The following is a 23916-nucleotide window of genomic DNA, read 5'->3' as shown; positions in this document are numbered from 1 at the left end:
ATCTGAGGCAGGCGGATCACCTGAGGTCAGGAATTCAAGACCAGCCTGACCAACATGGTGAAACTCTGTCTCTACTAAAACTACAAAAAATTAGCAAGGCGTGGTGGTGTGTGCCTGTAATCCCAGCTACTTGGGAGGCTGAAGTAGGAGAATCGCTTGAAGCCAGGAGGCAGCAGTTGAAGTGAACCGAGATTGCGCCTTTGCATTCAGCCTGGGCAAGAAGAGTGAAACTCCATCTGAAATAATAACAATAATAAGTCATATATCAATAAAATGGGCAAAAGACTTACATGGGCATTTCTCCAAAGATGATCTATGCTATAGTTTAAATATTTGCCCCCTCCAAATCTCATGTTAAAATGTAACCTCCAGTGTTTGAGATGAGGCCTAGTCGTGGGTGTTAGGGTCATGGGGGTGCTTGGCGCTGTCCTCACAGTAATGAGTTAACTCTCACTCTATTAGTTACTGCAAGATCTGACTGCAGAAGAGACCCTGGCACCTCCTGCCTTCCTGTTGCTCTCGCACCATGTGATGTCAGCTCCCTTGCCTTCCACTGTGAGTACAAGTTTCTTGAGGCCACTCCAGAAGCCGAACAGATATCAGTGCCATGCTCCCTGCAGAACCATGAGCCAAATACACCTCTTTTCTTTATAAGTACTCAGTCTCCAGTCTCAGGTATGCCTTTACGGCAGTGCAAAATGAACTAATGTGATATACAAATGTCCAAAAAGTACATGAAAAGTTAAGATCACTAATCATTAGGGAAATGCATATCAAAGCCACAATGAGATACCACCTCATAACCATTAGGATGGCTGCTATCAAAAAACCAGAAAATAAAAAGTGTTGGCCCTTATATAATTGGAACCGTTGTACATTGTTGGTGGGATTGTAAGATGGGGCAGTTGCTATGGAAAACAGTATGGAAGTTCCTTTAAAAATTAAGAGAACTACTATATGGTCCAGGAACCCCACCTCTGGGTATATACCCCAAAGAATTGAAAGCGGGGTGCTATGGTCTGAATGCTATGCCCCCGCCAAATATGTTAAAATCATAACCCCAAAGGTGATGGTACTGGGAGATGAAACTTTTGGGAGGTGACTAAATCAGGAGAGCAGAGCCCTAATGAATGGGATTCGTGCCTTTATAAAAGAGGCCCCCAGAGAGCTGCCTTAGCCCACTACCATGATGAGGACACAGAGAAAGCACCATTTACAAACCAGGAAAGCACCATTTACAAACCAGGGAAGGGACCTGACCAGACACCAAGGGGGCTGACGCCTCTTAATCTTGTACTTCCCAGCTCTAGAACTGTGGGAAATCAATTTCTGTTTTATAAGCTACCTAGTCTATGGTATTTTGTTACAGCAGTGCAAGCGGCCTAAGACACTGGATCTTAAAGAGAGATTTGCATACCCACGTACATAGCAGCACTATGCACAACAGCCAAGAGGTGGAAGCAGCCCAAGTGTCCACTGATGGGTGAATGGATCAACAAAATGTGATCGATGCATCCAATGGAATGTCATTCAGCCTTAAAGAGGAAGGAGATTCTGTCACATGCTGCCTCATGGATGAGAACATTATACTAAGTGAAATAAGCCAGTCACAAAAAGACAAATACTATATAGTTTTGGCCAGGCATGGTGGCTCGCACCTGTAATCCCAGCACTTTGGGAGCCCAAGGTGGGTGGATCAGCTGAGCCCAGGAATTTGAGATCAGTTTGGGCAACATGGAGGAAAAAAAGCCATGTCTACACACACATACACACACACGACAAATACTATATAATTCCGCCAATAAGTGGTACCTAGAGTAGTCAAATTCACAAAGACAGAAAGTAGAATGGTGGTTACCAGGGGCAGGAGGAGGGGTAGAGCGGAGCTGTTTAATGGGAACAGAGTTTCAGTTTTGCATGATGAAAGAATTCTGGAGATGTTTCACAGCAACGTGAATATATACCTAACATTGCTGAACTGTACTTAAAAAAATGGTCAAGATGGTAAATTTTATGAATTTTTATCACAGTATAAAAGGGGGGTCCCTGGAAAGGAACATAAGAAATTGCAGCAGTGCTTTACTTCTGAGAGTGGGAGTAGGGGCTGTAACGAGGGGCAAGGATGCTTATCAGAGCCAAAGGGGCTTTAGCCTTACCTATAGGAATTCAGATTTTTAAGAGTCGAAGCTACTTCAAGATCTCTTAAGTAATTAAAATGTAATAAAATGTTGGTTTTCATTAGCAAATAATATAATCCCATATTGTAAAGTTAAAAATAAAAAGACAGTGACCTACTGTCCACTTGCCTTCGGGTCTGGCGTGCTCTTCCTTAATGGCCGGAGTGGTGAGGATAACAAGACAGAGAAAGAAGCAGTGAACCTGGTGGGAGCCCGCTTTGGTTTCCCCCAAGGATCCTTGAGGCGCCGTCTTCCCTGAGAACAACGGCCACGCTGTCTGTACAGGACACTGTGTGTGCACTCAGTGTCTCTTACCCCCCTCTCTTCTTTGAAACAGAAACCTCCTCTTTCAGGTACAGGAGCCCCTGCCCTGACCTATGAGTGTATCAGAGGCATGGGCTCTCTTTGCACTTTCTAAAGGTGAGCCCAGGTGGACTTAAACCAGTCATCACACCCCACTCATCCTTTGGGCCTAACTAAAGGGTTTTAGGAAAGAGTAAATGACTCCATTTAAGATTGCAGCATGAACATTTACTAGAGGTATTTGGGAAAGATGTTTCTTTGCTTTTCAGGAGGAAGTACACGAAAAAATGTTCTTTCTGGGAGACATGAATAAAGAAGGTAGCTCCCAGAACTTGCTAACAGCTGTCTTATAACCACAAGAGCTGGCAGCCACAGGATGAAGCCGATGCCTCAGAAACGAAGAATAGAAAAGACAGGTCTTTGGCATCCGTGTTGCTGAATCAAACCCTTCCTGAAGCATACTTTACCTTTGGACCTTTCCATTTTGTAAAGCAATGAAGTCCCTTGAACTCTGAGCAAGTTGCGATCAAGTTTCTGGTACTTACAACTCCATAATCCTTAGGTAAAACAGCCCTTACTCCAGGAAGTCTTCCCAGGTTGCTACAATTAGAATCAATCGCTTCCTTCTCCGTCCTACAAGCCATATAGCCTGATCCTCTTCAGTGATTATACACATTGTCTTATGTTGTCAGTCACCTATGGCTGGATAAAAAGTGACCACACAATTTAGTGGCTTAAAAAAGCTATGTAGCTCCTGATTCTGTGGGTCAGCAATCTAGGCAGGTGGTTCTTCTGGTCTCGGCTGGGCCCCTCACCTATCTGCAGTCAGCTGCAGGTCGGCTTTGCAGAACTTGGCTGGGCGTGCTGCCATGTCTGGGGTCTTGTCTGGAATGAATGAACTTTGTGTGCTTGCCCAGCCTGGCTTGTTCTCATGGCAGTGATGGGGTCCGGGAGGTACAGCAGAAGGCTGCAAGGTTTCTTAGGGACTAGGTTCAAGATTAGCACACCATCACTTCCACTGTGTTCTATCCGCCAGGCCAGAGCAACTCCCCAGGCCAGAAGAGATTCAAAGGGAGGGGAAAGAAATCCCTACCTCTTGATGGGAGGAGCTGTACAGCCATGCTGAAAGGGCAGAGAATGTGGTCATTTCTGTAATTTACCCCAAGTCCCTTAACATCACTGGTTAAGGGCTGGCTTCCCCAGCATTGTGCACCCTGGGCAGAGGTGGACCTCTGTGATCCTCTGTAGCCAGGACGATCACGTGGGATGGAGCCTTGAGGCCCGTTGGGAGCTGTGGGAGTCAGCTCAGCCAGCATCCCAGGGAAAGTCCTGTGGGAATACAGCTGTAAAGGAAAAATAAGTGTGAAGGTCAAATAGCCCAGAATGGGACTAACGTTGAGGTCAGAGGTCGAGTCTAAACAGGCCTTCCAGAAGTCAAGTGTGGTTTACTTATCCTCACGGCCAGGCAGGTGCCAGGTGGCAGATGCCAGGTCAGTGTGCATAGGACAGCTGGCACCTGATCTGGGGCCAGGCACATAGTAGGTCTCTGGAAATGGATGTTCTGCATTGGCCTGCTTCTCAGGAGCCCCAGCCCGTTGTCCATCCTCACGGGCTCTGCTCACCTGGGGACTGAGGAGCTTGGGCTGTGTGCTGAGAGGGACAGAGCTCCCTGGAGGAATGAAACTTCTCTACCTGTGCGGCAAAGGCTCACAGACCAGGCAAATGCAGTGTTGCTGAACTTCTAGAGTAATCATACAGCCACACCCTGAGTCCTAGGTGGGAAAGGGAGGGATCAGTCATGTGTGAGGACAAAGGGCTTCGTAATTGAGGGTCAATGGCTCAAGCAATGACCCAAGAGCCACACCATCCTATAACGCTGACTCTGCCTGACTCTCCCATCGGAAGAGCAGCGAACTGAGGCTCAAAGGGCAGACATGACCTGCTCAGGACCACAGAATGAGTGGAACACCTGAGGCCAGACCTGGCTCTGGTCACGGACATCCCATGCTCCTTCATCTTGAGTCCCTCCCTGTTCAGCACTCCTGCAGCAGAGATGTACCCTATCCTGACCACAAGAACAGAGAACTGACACTAGGAGAAGATCACCAGCATCTTTATTTTTCATGCTTCCTTGAAGAATTTTGGGAGTAGGGGACTTGTCCTTTGGAAGACTGTCATCCAGAGGCCCAGGAGAGTCATCTCCACCAAGAGAGCCACCTCCCTGCCTCAGTGTGGTGTTCAGCTGGGGGAGTGGAAGGGGTGAACCCAGCCAGGCCCCAAGAGCTGTCCCAGCAGAGCCCAGGATGACTTTGGATGTCACGGAGAGTCCAGCTGCCTCTGTGGGAGAAGAGAGGGTGAGCACAGGGCACAGGGAGGGGTAGCAGCTCCTAACAGGGGGTTGGAGGCCAGAGACCCTGGGTCCCTCCGGAGGCCTGAGGCCCAGGCAGCCCAACCCTGTTCTCCGCCTCTACTTCCTAAAACCCTAGGATTTCTGCTTTGGGAGGGGCTGCTGCAGGCCAGTGGCCGGAGAGGAGGCAATAACTCTGGTGGGGAATCCCAGTAACAGGGTAGACCCTCTGAGAAATGGCAGGCTCCTTATCTTCCAAAGGCCCAGAGAGGGGAGGGACATGCCTGGGTTTTGTAGGGTTCACCAGGAACACAGATCTCCAAGGCTGCACCCCTGGTCCCCCCTCCAACCAGAAGAGGGGACAGTGACAGAAAGACAAAGGGCCCAGGAGGCAGAGGATCACGGACGTGCAGGGAGAGAAGAGGCCTCCCTGGGGTTCAGCCTCAGGGCTGGATCATCTCCTGGCTCTGGTCATCCTGTCCAGAACACTCACCCACTGACTGCAGAGTAGCCACCAGACTGCCCGCGGCAACTCCGCCCCTGTTGGCAATGGCCGCTGTAGGTGTCATCTTGACTGCTATGGAGGACACGGCGATTCTTACCGAGGTGAAGCCCATGGCACCGAGCTCCACAGGCACAGTCCCCACAGTCACAACTGCGGGAAGTGGAAATTTGGGGTTGGCCCCATGGGACAGAGTCCCCCAGACCTCCCTGACATCTTCCTGTGGCGATGATGAGGGGGAGGGGTCTGCTGTGCTCTCTGGAAAGACTCAGAGCAGGTATGGGATCCCAAAACAAGGGCAGTCAACGTGGAAAGCGGCCAGTGAACCGGCTCCCAGGAGAACCTGAATCCCAGGCTTGTTTATGCCTGTTTCACAGACACCATCGAGGGCTCACTGGCCCTCCCTGCGCCTCTGCTCCCCTAATGTAAAATAAATCCATTGACGCAAACAGCAGTCTTCACACTTTCCCTTTTGGCAAGGAAAATATAATCTCTCCAAGCACAGGGTTGACAGAAGACAATATCAGAGCTGCTTTTCCAGAGAGGTGAGGGGATGGAGGCCCTGAGGGCCCTGCAGCAGCATGCAGGGGTCCTCTAGGGCTCCCCAAAATCTCCACAGCAGTGCCATCTGCAATCATAGCCACATTTGTTTTCTGTACTGTCTACTAAGGTAGCCACGTTAAGCACTTGAAATGTGGTGCAGGTGACAGGAAACATTACGATTTTCTTTAGTTTTGCCCATTGCATTGGAGGACACTGCTTTATAGCAGCTCAAAAGCTTCTGACTCAGTGGATGGGCTATCAGCGTTTGTCAAATAATTTTGAGGAATGAGACACAGCTCAGCTGACATACTCCCTGCAAAAGTCCCCAAGGATACCATGGGCCCCGCTTTAGAGGGGGAGGAATCCCAGGCTCTAACTCTGCTCAAATGACTCATCTGGGGTTGCATGGTTTGTACTTGGTGGAAGCTGAGAGTAGTTCACCTCAGAAGGACCAGCAGCCCCCAGAATTATGTGCAATATCCACCTGAGCCCCACCCACTCTCCTTTCCCATGGTTGGCCCCTTCGCCTCGGTGAGTCTCCACTCAGATTCTTGGACTTCCACCTGTTGGTTGAGTTTTGACTTTATTCAGGATCTGGTTTGGATAAGGCTGCATTAATAAAGGACTCTGCATCCCTCCTGGGACTATAAAAACATTAAAAATAGAATTATCATATAATCCCATAAACTCACTTTTGGGTAAATACCGTAAGTATTGAAAGCATAGTCTTTTTTTTTTTTTTTTTTTTTTGAGATAGAGTCTCGGTCTGTCACCCAGGCTGGAGTACAGTGGCGTGATCTCTGCTCACTGCAACCTCTGCCTCCCAGGTTCAAGCGATTCTCCTGCCTCAGCCTCCTGAGTAGCTGGGATTACAGACATGTGTGACCTTGCCCGGCTAATTTTTGTGCTTTTAGTAGAGATGGGGTTTCACCATGTTGGTCAAGCTGGTCTTAAACCCCTGACCTCATGATCCACACACCTTGCCCTCCCAAAGTACTGGGATTACAGGTGTGAGCCACCGTGCCCAGCTGAAAGCATAGTCTTGAAGAGATATTTATACTTCCTTGTTCATAGCAGTATTATTCACAATAGCTAAGAGATAGAAGCAACCCAAGCATCAGGAATATAAAACACTGAATGGAGACGTATCTATTGGCTGCTGAGGTACAGGGAAAAGTCATGGTGTTGACCTACCCATCTGCTTAAAACCCCTCAACAGCCTTGTATGGCCCACAGGATAAGCAAGTCCTCCATGAACTGGCTTCTGCCTCTCCCTAAACTTATTGCTGCCAATATCCAGCTATGCTTCTCTCCTGGGGGACAAATAGAAGTCATTCCCTGCTCTTTTAGGACTCTGATCCTTTGCATGCCAGATCCAGGAAAATTTTCAGGACCTCACCAGCTTATATATTCTCCAGGAAGACTTCCCTGATCACACATTCCCAGTCTCGCTTGACCAACTACACCCCCACCTATGCTCTCAAATGTGAGTCCACTATATTCCTTCTGCCACAGAAGTTCCCACAATGCAATGTTGTTCTCTGTCTCCTCTGCTGGATTCAGAGCTCTCTAAAGTCAAGGACTGCTATGATTTGGATGTTTGTCCCCTCCAATTCTCATGTTGAAATGTGATCTTCAATGGTGGTGGTGGAGCCTGGTGGGAGGTGCTTGGGTCATGGGGGAAAATCCCTCATTGTGGCTTGGTGCCCTCCCCATGGTAATGAATGAATTCTCACTCTATGTGTTCATGCAAGAGCTGGTTGTTTAAAGGAGGCTGGCACTTCCTCCTCTCACTCCTGCTCCCTCTCTTGCCATATGACACACTTGCTCCCCCTTCCATTTCTGCCATGAATAAAAGCTTCCTGAGGCCTCACCAGAAGCTGAGCAGATGTTGGTGCAATGCTTGTAAAACCTACAGAACCATGCCCAATAAACCTCTTTTCTTTATAAATTACCCAACTTCAGGTATTCCTTTATAGAAATGTAAAACTGACTAACACGAGTCAGGAGTCATTCATTGCTGCCTCCCTTAATGCTAGGCCCAAACCGGAGATCAAGTAGACACTGAGTATTTCATAAAAAGATGTATGGATAAAGAGTATGCCTAAGGCTCAGAATGGTGGCTGGCACCTGTAATCTCAGTTACTTGGGAGGCTAAGACAAGATGATCGCTTGAGGCCAGAAGTTCCAGATCAGCTTGGGCAACATAGCAAGACCCTCATCTCTAAAAAAGTCTCTAAAAATCAGCCAAGTGCTGTCACATATACCTGCAGTCCCAGCTACCTGTGAGGCTGAAACTGGAGTATTGCTTGAGCCTAGGAATCTAGGCTGCAGTGAGCTATGATCATGACACTGCACTCCAGCCTGGGCAACAGAGTGACATCCTGTCTCTAAATTTTTTTTAAGTGTGCCTTTGTGCATCAAAGGACACAATCAACAGAGTGAAAAGGCAACCTGCAAAATGGGAGAAAATATCTATAAATTATATATCTTATAAGAAGTTAATATCCAGAACTACAACTCAACAACAACAACAAAACTCAATTAAAAATGGGCAAAAAAACTCAAATAGATATTTCTCAAAGAAGATATACAAACAGCAAACAAGCATATGAAAAGATGGTTAACATCATTCATCATTAGAGAAATGAAAATCAAAATCAACTTACATACATTAGGATGGCTACAACCAAAAAATCTGAAAGCAACACGTGTTGGGAAGGATGTGGAGAAATTGCAACCCTTGTGCACTGTTGGTGGAAATGTAAAATGGTACAGCTGCTATGAAAAACAATATGACAGTTTGTCAAAAAATTAAAAATAGAATTCTATAATCCCATACACCCACTTTTGGATAAATGCCCTAAGTAATGGAAAGCATAGTCTTGAAAAGATATTTATACACCCATGTTCATAGCAGCATTATTCACAATAGCTAGGAGATGGAAGCAACTCAAGCATCCATCAATAGACAAATGAATAAACAAAATATAATATATACAATTATTCAGCCTTCGCAAGAAAGGAAATTCTGACATATTCTATAGCAAGGATGCACCTGGAAGACATTCTGCTAAGTGAAATATGTTTGTCACAAAAAGACAAATGCTGTATGATCCCAATGATATGAGGTACCTGGAACAGATATATCCATGGAGACAGAAAGTAGAATGGTGAATGGTGGTTGCCAGGGGCTGGGGAGAGCATGGAATGGGGAGTTGTTGTTTAAGGGGTACAGAGTTTCAATTTTACAAGATTAAGAGTTCTGGAAATGGATGACAGTGATGGTTGCACAATGTATATGTACATAATTCTACTGAATTGGACCATTAAACATTATCAAGATGGTAAATTTTATGTGTATTTTATCCAAATTAAAAACAACAAAAAAGGATTGTTTCTGCTGTCCTGCCCCAGCTGGCCCCGCTGTAGAGGTGGGAAGGCCCAGCAAGGGTGTGTTGGGGAGAAGGACATTATTGATTGGGCCCTGGGACAGCAAGGGAGGAGCACCCGGAGAAATGAAACTTAACTCAGGCTGTGAGAGCTCTGGGGCCAACAGGCAGGGCACAGGCAGCGGACTCTGGAAATAGGCGGGCCTGAGCCTATACCTGCTGGAGCCAGGAGCCTGAGCCAGGAGACCTCTGTGAAGAGCATGAGGCCAGCATGAACCTGTGCCACCCAGTCAGTTATAACCTAGCGCTGGGGACCCCTGAGAGTGACCTAATCCTACTGCTGCATTTTGAAACAAACCAACTGAGGCCCAGATACCAGAAGTGCAGTCCCTTATCTCCTATCATACACTGTGCCCCTTTTCTGACAATGTGGGTACAGTATAGACTCCATCAGGGACATGTGCCTTCATACTGACAATTTAGAAGGTTGAGCCAAGCGGTGTGGTGGGGGTGGGATGAAGCTGGTGGACTGAGATTCCTACAGGAGGGCATCTATGGCAACTCCTTCCCCATTTCCTATGACTCTAGCTGACATCTCATTGCAGCAACACTGACTCAAAAATTCAGGCGGCCCCTTGTCATCCTGAAGGGATCAGCTATCAAGTTTCCCCCTTTAGGGAGAAAAAAGCTCCCCATGTCCCATGATCCTCTACATGCTTAATCCTGCCACCCACATCCATCAGCAAAGAGTGCAAGGCAAATTAACCCAAAGAGAATAGCAGTTAATACCTCATAGTGCCAAATCCATTTTTAACCAAGAGAGACTTTACTGAGAGGGATCTCTGACTCCCTCAATCTTAGGAAGGATTCTAACCTTCCTAAATTGGGCCTCAAACCCAAGTTTCGTCAAGCATCCTTGCCTTTTATTAAGAGGGGTCTTTAACCCTCTCTGTCTTAGGAGCGACTCTAACTCCCCTAAGTTGGGCTTCTAACCCAATCTCATCCTTTACCCAGGTAAAATGTACCCCACCACTTACCCAAAGTCAGCCAATTGGTGTTGCAGTCTATTTCCTTTGGGTCAGGGGTCTCCTCAATATCGTCCTTTCGTGGTTCACCAGGAGTATATTACTAGAAAGGGGTCCCAATCAGACTCCAAGAGAGGGTGCTTGGACCTTGCACGAGGAAGACTTCGAGCCAAATCCAGAGTGAAGTCAGAGCAAAGCAGCAGCTTGGGCTTAGCTTGAGCTCAGAGGCCTAACATTAACTCCTGGTGGGAGGTTCCTGAAACAAACAAACAAAAAAACTGGATGAGGTTTCCCTCTCACTTTGTTTTATGTCCTTGGGAGCTCAACCTTGTAATCACGTGGCAGTACTTTCTCTTAGTTTCTGCCATTGAGGGGACAGAACCCAGAAGCCCATAATCCAATTAAGAAACTGGCAATAAAAAATCTTACAACTACTGGATCTTCTTCTGTCTGTCTCTGTATTTATATGTGTTACATGTATAATGTTTATATGAAAAAGCTCTGATTAATTGACTTAAATAAAATATGTTGTCAGAAAAGTAAAAATGTAAGGCCTCTTACCTCTTAGTTCACTTGACTTAAGTAATCTTTGGGAAATAAAGATAGTTTTAAAGATTATTGGTAAAATAAGAATGTCTACAAAATAGACATTTGGTCTAAATTAGGCAGGTCAGATATTAGGTTTGCTAAACACTTTAAGGTCATAAACTGCTTCTTTGATTTTTGAAAAATGTTCACTTACCTACTTTGGAGCCTTTGATTCTAGGTAAGGCCTTGGGACATTTGGTGGAGTTAGCCATGTCCCCTGGCTATGCTGAAGTCAGACCCTATATGCACTTCTGTCTAGTGTCCTAGGCTCCATACCTAGTATATAATTAAAACTGCTTACTGTTGGAAGTAAAGTTCGGGGTCACAAAGAAAACAAGCACTTGAACAAAAGATTTCTCAGCAAAGCAAAGTTAGTTTTGCAGAAGGGGTGCTGCTTGCAGGTCTGGTAGCCATGAGAGCACACGGAACAAAGGAGGGAAGGGGGTTTTTATTCCTAACACAGCTTGTCCCTGCTACTGTGTCCTGCCTCCACTGACTGGAGAGTTGGACCACACGATCTAAGCTGAACCTGACTGGCTAGCTTGAAAGGTGCAGGAATGTAGTTACACTGGCAGGAAGGGCAGTTTTAGTGGGAAGAGCCATTGCAACAGGAGGGGTAATTTACAGAGTGGGTATCAGATGTGGGCTTTGTAGATAAGGACTGGTGGGAAAGTTGTTTACTGGAACCAAGACAGGGAGGCACAAAGGATAAGGAAGTTAGTCTGGCCTTGGAGGTAGGGAACAAAGAAAAAGGATGCTGAACAAGCCAAACCTTTGAAGAGGAACTTTTTTCTATCTGACCCTTACTTACCAGGTTTTTCACCAAAAATTAAAAAGTTCCTAAGAGTTAACAGTATAACATGTACTTGAGACGACTGGAAAAACAGTTTTACATGCAAGGTATGTAAGGAAAGTAAAATGTATTTTTGATAAAAGGTTATAAGAAGGCATGGGAATGTGGATTTTTTTTTTTTTTTTTTTTTTTTTGCCTAAATTAAAGAATTAAAGGATTGCTTTAAGTTATATAGGAACAAGCTGAAAGTTTGAGCAAATTGTGAAAGGTCTGTGGAAGATTAATCTTGTAAAAAATATTCTGTGTGAACATATTGGCTAAAGTGAATGGGGTATCATTTTAGTCCATTCTCATGCTGCTGATAAAGACATACCCAAGACTGGGTAATTTATAAAGAAAAAGAGGGCCGGATGTGGTGGCTCACGCCTGTAATCCCAGCACTTTGGGAGGCTGAGGAGGGAGGATCATAAGGTCAAGAGATCAAGACCATCCTGGCCAACATGGTGAAACCCCATCTCTACTAAAAACACAAAAGTTAGCTGGGTATGGTGGTGTGTGCCTGTAGTCCCAGCTACTTGGGAGGCTGGGGCAGGAGAACTGCTTGAACCCAGGAGGCGGAGGTTGCAGTGAACCAAGACTGCACCACTGCACTCCAGCCTGGCGATAGAGCAAGACTCCGTTTCAAAAAAAAAAAACAACAAAAAAAAACAAAACAAAAGGAAAAAGAGGTTTAATGGACTCAGAGTTCCATGTGACTGGGGAGGTCTCACAATCATGGTGGAAGGCAAAAGGTACATCTTACATGGTGGCAGACAAAGAGCAAATGAAAAATCAAGTGGAAAGGGAAACCCCTCATGAAACCATCAGATCCTGTGAGACTTACTCATTACCACGAGAACAGTATGGGGGAAATCACTCCTATGATTCAATTATCTCCCACTGGGTCCTTCCCACAACACATGGGAATTATGGGAGCTACAATTCAAGATGAGATTTGGGTGGGGAAACAGCTAAACCATATTAGGTATTCTTCAGTTTTTCTGTAAATTGAACATTGGAATAAAAGCACAACAAGGTTTTTCTTAGAGCACTGATCTTCTCTTTAACAAAAATTTGTAAGAGGTTATAAAAGGTTTATGAGAATCTTGCCTTATAGTCAAACTGATTTATTGGTCTATAAGGTTTTGTTTGTTTGTTTTTGTGTTGTTTTGTTTGAGATGGAGTCTCACTCTGTTACCCAGGCTGGAGTGCAGTGGTACAATCTCGGCTCACTGTAACCTCTGCCTCCTGTGTTCAAGCAATTCTCCTGCCACAGCCTCCTGAGTAGCTGGGATTATAAGCGTGCACCACCGCACCTGGCTAATTTTTGTATTTTTAGTAGAGACGGGGTTGCACCATGTTGATCAGGCTGGTCTCGAACTCCTGACCTCGTGATCCGCCTGCCTTGGCCTCCCAAAGTGCTGGGATTACAGACGTGAGCCACTACGCCCAGCAGGTTTTATTAAGAATTGAGTTTGACATCAATAGTACACTAATGCAAAGGGTGAAATCTGGCTTTCTCTCTTAAACAAGATTTTCTTTTCTTTTTTTTTTTTTTTTGAGACACAGTCTCACTCTGTTACCCAGGCTGGAGTGCAGTGGTGCAATCTCGGCTCACTGCAACCTCTGCTGCCTGGGTTCCAGTGATTCTCCTGCTTCAGCCTCCTGAGTAGCTGGGATTACAGGCGCTCGCCACCACGCCTGGCTAATTTTTTTGTATTTTTAGTAGAGACGGGGTTTCACTATGTTGGTCAGGCTGGTCTCAAATTTCTGACCTGAGGTGATCCACCTGCCTCAGCCTCCCACAGTGCTGGGATTACATGTGTGAGGCACCGCACCCAGCTGATTTTCATGTTATATTAAAAAAAAAAAAAAGATTTTGTTTGCCTTTTGAATAAACTGTAGACACAAGAAGAGAAAGGAAAGAAACAGATTGTCTGGAAAGCTAAATCTTCCCTCTATTAATGAGTAAAGGTTTTGTCTTTTAAAACATTTTGAGTTATTGTTTTGGCTAATGACTTATGGTGACCTGGGATTTGATTTTATAATATCAAATTTTTTTTTTTTTTCCTTTTTTTTGAGAAGGACTCTCGCTCTGTTGCCTAGGCTGGAGTGCAGTAGCCGGATCTCAGCTCACTGCAAGCTCCGCCTCCCGGGTTTACGCCATTCTCCTGCCTCAGCCTCCGGAGTAGCTGGGACTACAGGTGCCCGCCACCACGCCTGGCTAGTTTTTTGTATTTTTTTAGTAGAGACAGGGTTTCACCATCTTAGCCAGGATGGTCTCGATCTCCTGACCTGGTGATCCGCCCGTCTCAGCCTCCCAAAGTGCTGGGATTACAGGCTTGAGCCACCACGCCTGGCCTCAAATGGTTTAAACCTTTGATATTTGACAAAATCTCCAAAATCAAATTATAAATTATGTCTTCTTCTGATCTCCTAATTAATCTTTTAGATATTAGGTCTCTTGAAGTCCAAAAATGACTTCTTTGGCTTATTTGGTATAAAAATCATATAGGAAGCATGGTTAAATATGAAATGGTTGAGTGGCTTTCCTTGGGCTGTATTGGTATAACTAAGTTATTGGTACATGTTCTAAAATTACGGGAAACTCCTATAATCATGATATGACTTAGTGTATGCTATTAATAGTTATAATTGTTATGCAAAATTGTTGTATGCCATAGAAGTAACCACAATTCCTAGCCAATTGTGGCTATAATAGCGGCTGTCCTAAAACTTTTTGTCATCCACAGGCAATTGTTATCTTGTTTTGATCCTCTTTAAAAGGTGACCTTTAATCAGCTATAGGACTTTGACAGATGCTCCTGAATGCAGGTTTCTGATAACTTTGGACATTGTGACATTAGAATAGAGAAAATCTTTCAGGACTCTCCTAGAGAGCTGAAATGTTCATGAGCATCAAAGAGAGCAGGACTTAACTGCATGAACTAAACTAATAGAAGTCTGAACCAATCTTTTAGACTTTTTGCTGTTCTTTTACAGAGCCAAAAAAACCTTTTATTTTGAGCTATTTACGACTTTTGATAATTGAGTAAAGTATACCCCTGTGAACAAAATTTGGAGTATATTTGCTTCTCTCTAACTGATTTCTCCAGAATTTGGAAACTGCATATTCTTAATTTATGGCAATATAGTTATCTGCATAAGTACAATAATAATCCATTTCATTTTGCAACTGGACACAATTGGAGAGACTGGTTATTTTACCAAGGCTTTGACTGTAATGAGATGCTTTCCTTTAAGGAATCAAACTTGACTTATAGAGACAATAAAAGCCCCTTGGGAAAACTAGCCTCATACCTTGCCTACACAGTCACTGTACAGGGTTCCTGACCAAAGAATGTCACTTTCTGACAGGACCAAGAACCCCAAGTTATCTTGAAACCTCTTAAGGAGAGGAATTTACCCAAACTCACAGGTATCTGCTACCAACCCATGGCTGGCCTCAGCTTTAAAAATGTCTTATCTGAGATTCTTTTTATGGAACCAAGTTCCACCAAAGTCAATTTAGAAAGCCTATGTGAAAAATAATCATTCTTGCTGCACTTTATGCAAATAATCAGGCCAGGTATAATAAACCAAATCTGTCATAATTATGATTTGTTTTAAATTAAAATGAGGACTGGAGAGAGAAAAATTATGTTTCAAAAACGATGGTACACCTGTTATTAAATTCTAGTCTCATCAGTTGTTTTTGAGTTTCCTTCTGTAATTTAGACTGACCCTGCTTATTCCTGTGAACCAATCAGTGATCTCTGGCTGCAGCTCAGAAGAAACAAGAGGGATGGGTAATGTAAAAATCTGGATCAATATTCTAATTCTGGGCACATATTGGAATCAGCTAGAGACCCCCATATCAGCTTGGTTCCAACAATTGCCCAGTTCCTGGAAAGCCTTCTTATTTAGTTTACTTGGGATAATTTTGCTTATTTTACTTTACTGCTGTGGAATATGTTGCTGTTGTACTCTTTGTATAGAAATGTAGCATGAGCTTATTCAATGTTTTCTTAAATTGAACACTTACTAATCTTCCAGATATCACCTTTTGTCAGAACTCAAGAGTTACGAATGGTCCTTGCCATACTGACACTTTCTGACTGAGCTGCACTGTACCCTGAATACAAGAGATCCTAATAGTTAGGCAGGAATATCATCACCCCTATTCAGTCTGAAGAAGCTGCAGAAGATGGATCTACATACTTCTACAACCCTTAGGATTAAGGGTTCCCTTGTAAAAAGGAGGGGGGTAATATGTCAGAAGCATTTGAACCAGAGTGACTCCATCTTGAATAAGAGCTGGGTAAAATAAGGCTCAGACCTAGTAGGCTGCATTCCCAGGAGGTTATGCATTCTTAGTCATAGGATGAGCTAGGAGATAGGCACAAGATACAGTTCACAAAGACCTTGCTGATAAAATACCATGCAGTAAAGAAGACAGCCCAAACCCACAAAAACCAAGATGTTGATGAGAGTGACCTCTGGTCATCCTCATTGCTCATTATATACTAATTATAATATATTAGCACGCTAAAAGACACTCCCAGCAGCACCATGATCATTTATAAATGCCATGGCAACATCAGGAAGTTACTCTATATGGTCTGAAAGGGGGAGGAACTCTCAGTTCCAGGAACTGCCCACCCCTTTCCTCGAAAACTCATGAATAATCCACCACTTGTTTAGCATGTAATCAAGAAATAACTATAAGTATTATCATTCAAGCAGCTCAAGCTGCTACGGAATAGCCATTCTTTTATTCCCTTACTTTGTTAATAAACTTGCTCTTGCTTTATGGATTCACCTCAAATTCTTTCTTGAGTGATATCCAAGAACCTTCTCTTGGGATATGGATCGGGACCTCTATCCCTTAACAGCTGCAGTGAGCCATGACCCAATCACTGCACTCCAGCCTAGCCAACAGAGGAAAACCCTGTCTCTAAAAATAAAAATAACAAAATCACCAAAACAAACAAACAAACACCATGAACAAAGTCCCTCTCAGTTAAAAATGGATTTATCATGAAGTTTAAGAGACAAGTGACCTACTGAAGGGAAAACAAACCAAACAAAATAATACCTTTGCACGATTAGTATCCCCAATTCAAACAGAGTTTTTCTTATGAATCAATTTTGAAAAGGAACTGCCTTTAACAAGGAGCTCCCAATACTAGAAGAGACAGCTCCCCAAGACTGAATTACACATGACTAATAGACACTTAAAAAGATGGTCAATCTTACTAATAGAAAAAGAATTATTTAAAGGAGGTGACATTTTGTATGTGTGTCACATGCATCTGTTAGTCAGAGTTCAGCTGCAGATAACAGAAGTTACTCCGGCCAACCTAAGCAGAGTGGGTTTTGACACAGGGAATTAGGTGACTATAAGATCGTTCCAGGATTAGAGGAGGAGGGTCTAGGCTGATGTTCCAGGAATGGCCCCACCCTAGAAGTGGGCAACCAAGAATGCTTCAGCCAGTGCCATGATCATGAATCTGGGACATCGGGAAGCCACTGCCACACCTGTTGGCTCTGGGGCATCTATGCCAGTAAGATGATACCTCACCTTCTGCACCTCACATAGTAAGGTAAGAAATGGATCCTGGGACTCTGCTTCTGCTACTGCAGAAAACCAAGTCCCTACTACAATGCTTGGCAGTAGAAGCAGAAGCACAGCCCCTGTGTCCCTCCCACCTTCACATCCTTGCACAGGGGAGTCAGCTTGGCACAATTCAGGTCATTTGCAGAATTGGTGTATGGGGAAGCCAGGGGAGTAGAGTCATCAGCTTTCTATCCTTGAGGGTTCACAGCAGAGCATGAAACAGAGCTGAGTGACTGCATCCTTATGATCTGCCTCAGGAAGCAAATAGCTGGAACACGCGGTGTTTGCATGAGGCAAGGAATAGTGATCCTCATTCACTGCTTGGTATGGCGTGTTCTAACCCATACTTTCTGGTCAGCAATTTGGCAGCATGTAGTGAAAGCTTACTTGGTTTAGAAATTTTACTTCTTGGAATTCATCACAAGAAAAGAATCAGAGATGTGCACAAATATCTGCACATGAATGATGATCACAGTGTTTTTGATGACAGCTATAAAAGCAGTCAGAGTCAAAATGGAGTTGCTTGTGTTTTAAAAAAAAAGATACCCAAACTCTGACTAATACAGCTAGTGAAATCCATGAAGAGAGGGTTTTCACGCTTTTGTATGTCTGAGGACAAAACTATCATCTGCAAAAATTGCAATCTTGCACAAAGGCCATCACAACCTTATACAAAAAATACTTCAGTGAGCACATCTGCCCAGAAACTACCTGCCCAACCTCAGACTGTTGTCACCCTTGCTATTAATTCTTATAGCCAAACATGTTATTATTATTATTTGTATAAGTAAGTTCTTCTAAGAGTAAATGATTCAGGCTGTTGTCTTTTAATAGCTTTCCAATCTGGCTTCAAAACAATTACATAACTGTCTTCATTTTTCCTTTAAAAACCTTTGTCTTCCTTTACATCCTTGAATATGTACATAGTTTACTATGGCATGAATTTTCCCACTGCAGTGCTGTATTCTCAAATAAATGTCAGGGCTTTTCTCTGTTATTTAGGTTGACACAGCAGAAGTGTGAAGTAACAAAAATTGAATAAATAAAATTGTATACCCCTATGTAAATAATTTTATGTAGCCACTGATGATAGAAGCAGAAATGGGTTTACCTCGAAGCAAAAGAAGCCTGAGTTCAGGGACTCTCACTTACACTGGCTCCTTCCAAGACCCTAAGAGCAGCTCTAGCCATTGGTCACATTTTTTTGTTATTATTATTATTATTACTTGCAAAAGTAAGTTCTTCTAAGAGTAATTGATTAGGGCTGTTGTCTTGTAATTGCTTTCCAATCTGGCTTCCCTCTGCCATACTTCCCCTGGTTTGGGGTGACATAGTAGTGTTACTGGTATGTTCAATTATAACTCTCTTTTTTTCAGCTGTCTGCTTGACCAATTATGTACATTTCAAGTCCCTAAATAGCCTGGATCCGTCCCTGGTCACAGATTTATATTTTTTGGCAATGGGGAATGGTTCATTAGGTATTGTTGAGTGAAAGAGGCAACTTACAAAACAGTGGTAAAGGAAGACCTCATTATATTAGGCCATTCTTGTATTGCTATAAAGAAATATCTGAGACTGGGTAATTTATTTAAAGAAGAGGTTTAATTGGCTCACAGTTCTGCAGGCTTTATAAGCAGCATGGTGCTGGCATCCGCTCAGCTTCTAGGTAGGCCTCAGGAAGCTTACAATCATGGCAGAAGGTGGAAGGCGGGCAGGCACATGAGATGGTGAAAGCAAGAGTCAGAGAGAGTTGGGGGGAGGCGCCACACACTTTTAAACCACCAGATCTCACATGAACTCAGAGTGAGAGCTCATTATCACGAAGGGGATGGCCCAAGCCATTCATGAGCTATCTGCCCCCATGATCCAAACCAGGCCCCAACTCCAGCACTGGGGATTACAATTCAACTATGAGATTTGGGTGGGGAAAAATATCCAAACTATATCACCCATGTAGAATGCTTATACATATGTATGTTTTTTGGTGCTAGATGAATTACAATGCCTCAGGCATAAGTCACTTTTACAATAAATGAAAATACCAAAATGGTTCCCATTTAAGAAATAGTTGCCAATTAATTTTTAAATTAAAATATAATCGTGTTCTGGGTAGGGATAAAAACTAACTGGAAATAGGGATGAATGAATTTTCTGGGGTGATGGAAATGTTCTTTATCTTGTTTTGTGCATTACTTACATGATGAAATAGAAATATTAAAGTTCACTGAACTGAAAAGCTGCACTCTGCATTTTATTGTACATTAATTATACCTCCCTACAATATATATAATTAAAATAATCACATTAAAATTGAAATATTGAAAAGAAAAAATTACACTCAATTCTATCACCTTAAAACAACTACTTAACACTGTGGGACATTTTGCCGAAATGTGTTTTCCCCTAACTTGCCACCTTTTCATATTTATACTATATGAAGAGTATGTATATGCTTAGAAGGAAATGTGTGATGACCAAACGAATTGCTAAGGTCAATTGAGCTCACCATGCGCCAGGCACTGCAGCGAGAACTTTACCTGCATTTACATTTAATCTTCTCAACAATGTTAATCTCATTTTACAGATGAGGAAACAGATGCAGGAAGAGTAAGTAATCTGCCAGAGTCACACAGCTGTTTACAGAGCTCAGACCTGACTCCAGGCAATCTGCTTCCCCCACCCTTCTAGCTGCCCTACCTAGCTAGATGAGCCATTTTCTTGCTGGGGAATTTTATGAGCTCAACCATTCCAATTTTATGAGTCACACAGCTCACGTTTACAGAGCTCAGACCTGACTCCAGGCAATCTGCTTCCCCCACCCTTCTAGATGCCCTACCTAGCTAGATGAGCCATTTTCTTGCTGGGCAATTTTATGAGCTCAACTGTTCCAACATCTCCATAGGCATTCTTGGTTCCTCTCAGCCCACATCTACCCTTCAGTCTTTTTGGAAAGGCGATCAACACATTCATAAGTACTCCCACTCCAGCCACTGGCAATGGAGGCTTCTGTATAGGTCCCTTGGAAACTGGGACTCATTATGGGGTTTCTTTTTTTTCTTTTTGTTTTTTTTTGAGACGCGGGCTGGAGTGCAGTGGCCGGATCTCAGCTCACTGCAAGCTCCGCCTCCCGGGTTTACGCCATTCTCCTGCCTCAGCCTCCCGAGTAGCTGGGACTACAGGCGCCCGCCACCTCGCCCGGCTAGTTTTTTGTATTTTTTAGTAGAGACGGGGTTTCACCGTGTTAGCCAGGATGGTCTCGATCTCCTGACCTCGTGATCCGCCCGTCTCGGCCTCCCAAAGTGCTGGGATGGGAGACCTTACAGGGTTTCTTGATCTTGATTACTTTTTTTTTTTCTTCCCCACACAGGGTCTTGCTTTGTCACCCAGGCTGAGTATAGTGGCATTGGAACAGGAATTAAAAGAAATTAAAAACTGTGTAAGCAAAAACTCAGTTGTATGTAAGAAAACCCAATTCCCCCTGAGGAACAGAAAGGGCTGGAGTCTTTCAAAATTAACTTCCTGTTTTTCTTTCTGAGGCTAGTGAACCTTATCTCTCCTTTTCCCAAGAATTGTGAAGACTCTGTTTCTCTAGCTGTGCAGCTGCAAGGTCACTAAACAGATCATCTCAAGTCATAAAACATGTTGTTCCTTGAAAAGTAAGAAATAATGTAATGCATGTCTCAATTGAATAACTGTCTTTGTTTCTTGCTTCTATAATATGCTTCCCTTGAACAGATCTCCCCCTACCCCACAAAATGCTAAAAAGTTAGCTTAACTCTTTGTTCGGGGCTCAGTCCTTTGGATGTTAATCTGTTTGGGTCAGTGCACCTAAATAATTAAATAACTCCTCAACCCCTCAGTCTCTCTGATTCCTTAATTATCCCACAGCCCACATGGGGATTGGAGTCGGCAGATTTACTGTCTAATTTGCCTGCGGGACTAGGGCCCCGGGGCTGGGGGAGACCCGGTATCCAAGGTGTGCCGCGGGGGAGCTTCACCTGGATGGAGACTGGCTCTCCCCGTGTCCTGGTGCCCTGCCCAGCAGTGCAACGGAACCAGAGGCGGGGCTGCAGGATGATACCAGCACTTCAGGGACCACAGTAAGGAGAAAAGGCCCAAGGCAGGAAAGCCGTCTCATAGGGGACCAGGGACCAACCACTAATCCAACCCAGAGTGGCTGGGGGTGGCAGGAGTGGCCTGCCAATTTTTATGAACCTCGTGTCCCCCTAACAAGTGAAAGTGGTTCACTGGTGGTAAATAATGGGCCGAAAGAGTGGCAAGTGCAGCAAGGAAGAGCTTGCTGGCAGGGTGGCAAGAGTGGCTTGTCACCCCAACTGGGAGTGGTGTATGTATGTGAATGTGGACCTAACCAGGACACGAGAGAGGCTCGTTTCATCTGATGAGGAGTCCTGGGGCAGGAGAGGTGTGTGAAAGAGATGGTCTCGGGAGAGGCCAATGAAGGGAATGATGTGGGGAGGCACAGATCCCTTAGTGTGGGCTGTGTGCTCCCAGGCGAGTGTGGGGGAAATCAGACCTAGGACATTGTATACAGCTGATAGGACCAGCTCCGTGACCACAGCAGGCTGTGAGAGGGGAAGGCACGTTCCTGGCTGAGCAGTGTCCGAAACTCCCATAATAGGACCCGGCCTGGTGGACCTGAAATTGAAAGTGAGACTGAAAGTATGTCGCAAGGGAGGAAATGGGAGGAAAAGTGTCAAAACCAACTCCTGAAGTGCATGTTAAAATTTTGTAAAAAGGATTTAGAGGTGATTCTGGGATGAAGCTATGGAGGGATAATGGGCAGCTATGGAGACAAAAGAAAAGTCTCAGGAAAGAGAAAACTGGTTTTGCAAGAACCACAGAAGGGAATAGAGATCCCTCCTCACTACATTCCAATCTACCCCCCTTTACCAAGGCTAACCGCCCCTAAGGAGTTAAGTTCAAACAGATACAGGTTCCTTGACTCACCCGAGAAGGAGAAGTCAGAGCTCCGGGAAGTTAAACTGAAAGGCTGGAAAAGTCAGGCAGGCCGTCTCAGGTCAAGCCATGCCCAAGTTATGCTTATGCCTCGTAAGAGGATAAGAGGACCCCCATTAGGACCCAGATGATGCAGTCCAGCTTCAGCACCTACAAAAGTGCTGAGAAGCACTTCTACAAAGGCTAAAGGATGGTAAAAGAAAAAGGCAACCAATATAAAAAAATCTCAGAGGTGCTCCAGGGTGCAGAAAAAAGCACCAATGAATTTTAAGAAAGACTTTGTGAAGCATTTTGGTTGTACACTCCGTTTAACCCTAAGGCTGCTGAAAATCAGTGCATGGTGGATACAGCATTTCTAAGACAGGCCCAAGGAGATATCAGGCATCAACTGCAGAAGTCAGAAGTTCCATAGGCATGAATACTACTCAGCTTATTAAAGTGGCTACCAAGGTGTACATTAACTGAGACCAGGAGGTGTAGGGTCCAGCCCCACAGGGTTGGTGGGTTTTCTCCCTGGGTGCAGAGATGAAAGATTATAGGAATAAAGACACAAGACAAAGAGATAAAAAAAAAAGACAGCTGGGCCCGGGGGCCACTACCACCAAGACATGGAGACCGGTAGTGGCCCCGAATGCCAGGCTGCACTGATATTTACTGGATACAAGGAAAAGGTGCAGGGTAAGGAGTATGAGTTATTTCCAGTGATTGACAAGGTCACATGAGTCACGTATCCACTGGACAGGGGGCCCTTCCCTGTTTGGCAGCCGAGGCGGAGAGACAGAGAGAGAGAGAGAGAGAGAGAGAGGACACAGCCTACGCCATTATTTCTGCATATCAGAGACTTTTAGTACTTTCACTAATTTGCTACTGTTACCTAAAAGGCAGAGCCAGGTGTACAGGATGGAACATGAAGACAGACTAGGAGCGTGACCACTGAAGCACAGCATCACAGGGAGACGGTTAGGCCTCTGGACAACTGTGCGCAGGCCTGACTGATGTCAGGCCCTCCACAGGAGGTGGAGTAGAGTCTTCTCTGAACTCCTCCAGGGAAAGGGAGACTTCCTTTCCCAGTCTGCTAAGTAGCGGGTGTTTTTCCTTGACACTGATGCTACCGCTAGACCAAGGTCAGCTTGGCAACCGGCATCTTCCCAGACACTGGCGTTACCGCTAGACCAAGGAGCCCTCTGGTGGCCCTGCCCGGGCATAACAGAAGGCTCGCACTCCGGTCTTCTGATCACTTCTCACTATGTCCCCTCAGCTCCTATCTTTGTATGGCCTGGTTTTTCCTAGGTTATAATTGTAGAGCAAGGATTATTATAATAATGGAATAAAGAGTAATTGCTACAAACTAATGATTAATGATATTCATATATAATCATATCTATGATCTATACCTAGTATAACTATTCTTATTTTATATATTTTATTATACTGGAACAGCTCATGCCCTCGATCTCTTGCCTCGGCACCTGGGTGGCTTGCCGCCCACAAGGAGGCAAAGAAGAAAGTTGATCGGAGGCTTAAGAAAGGACAATTTGGCATACATAGAAACTCATGCTGCACTTCTTGTCCCCCAATAACACATCTCCTGGATTTGCAAAAAGGTCTCT

The 23916-nt window shown here is 44.5% G+C and overlaps 1 protein-coding gene across 1 annotated transcript; it reads right to left on the bottom strand.

The window, feature by feature from the left end:
* Positions 1-393: 393 nt before the first annotated feature.
* IFI27L1 (interferon alpha inducible protein 27 like 1) lies at positions 394-10332 on the bottom strand. Its single transcript, XM_037984434.2, has 4 exons — positions 10302-10332; positions 8542-8622; positions 5321-5482; positions 394-4817 (listed from the first exon to the last, which is right to left on the bottom strand). The coding sequence occupies exons 3-4, from the start codon at positions 5442-5444 to the stop codon at positions 4402-4404; spliced, it is 540 nt and encodes a 179-aa protein (XP_037840362.2). The 5' UTR covers positions 5445-5482; positions 8542-8622; positions 10302-10332; the 3' UTR covers positions 394-4401.
* Positions 10333-23916: the final 13584 nt, after the last annotated feature.

Source organism: Chlorocebus sabaeus, chromosome 24 (assembly GCF_047675955.1).
Source record: "Chlorocebus sabaeus isolate Y175 chromosome 24, mChlSab1.0.hap1, whole genome shotgun sequence".
NCBI classification, from domain to species: Eukaryota; Metazoa; Chordata; class Mammalia; order Primates; family Cercopithecidae; genus Chlorocebus; species Chlorocebus sabaeus.
The sequence above is the reverse complement of the archived record's forward strand: the minus strand, read 5'-3'. Positions and strand labels throughout refer to the sequence as shown.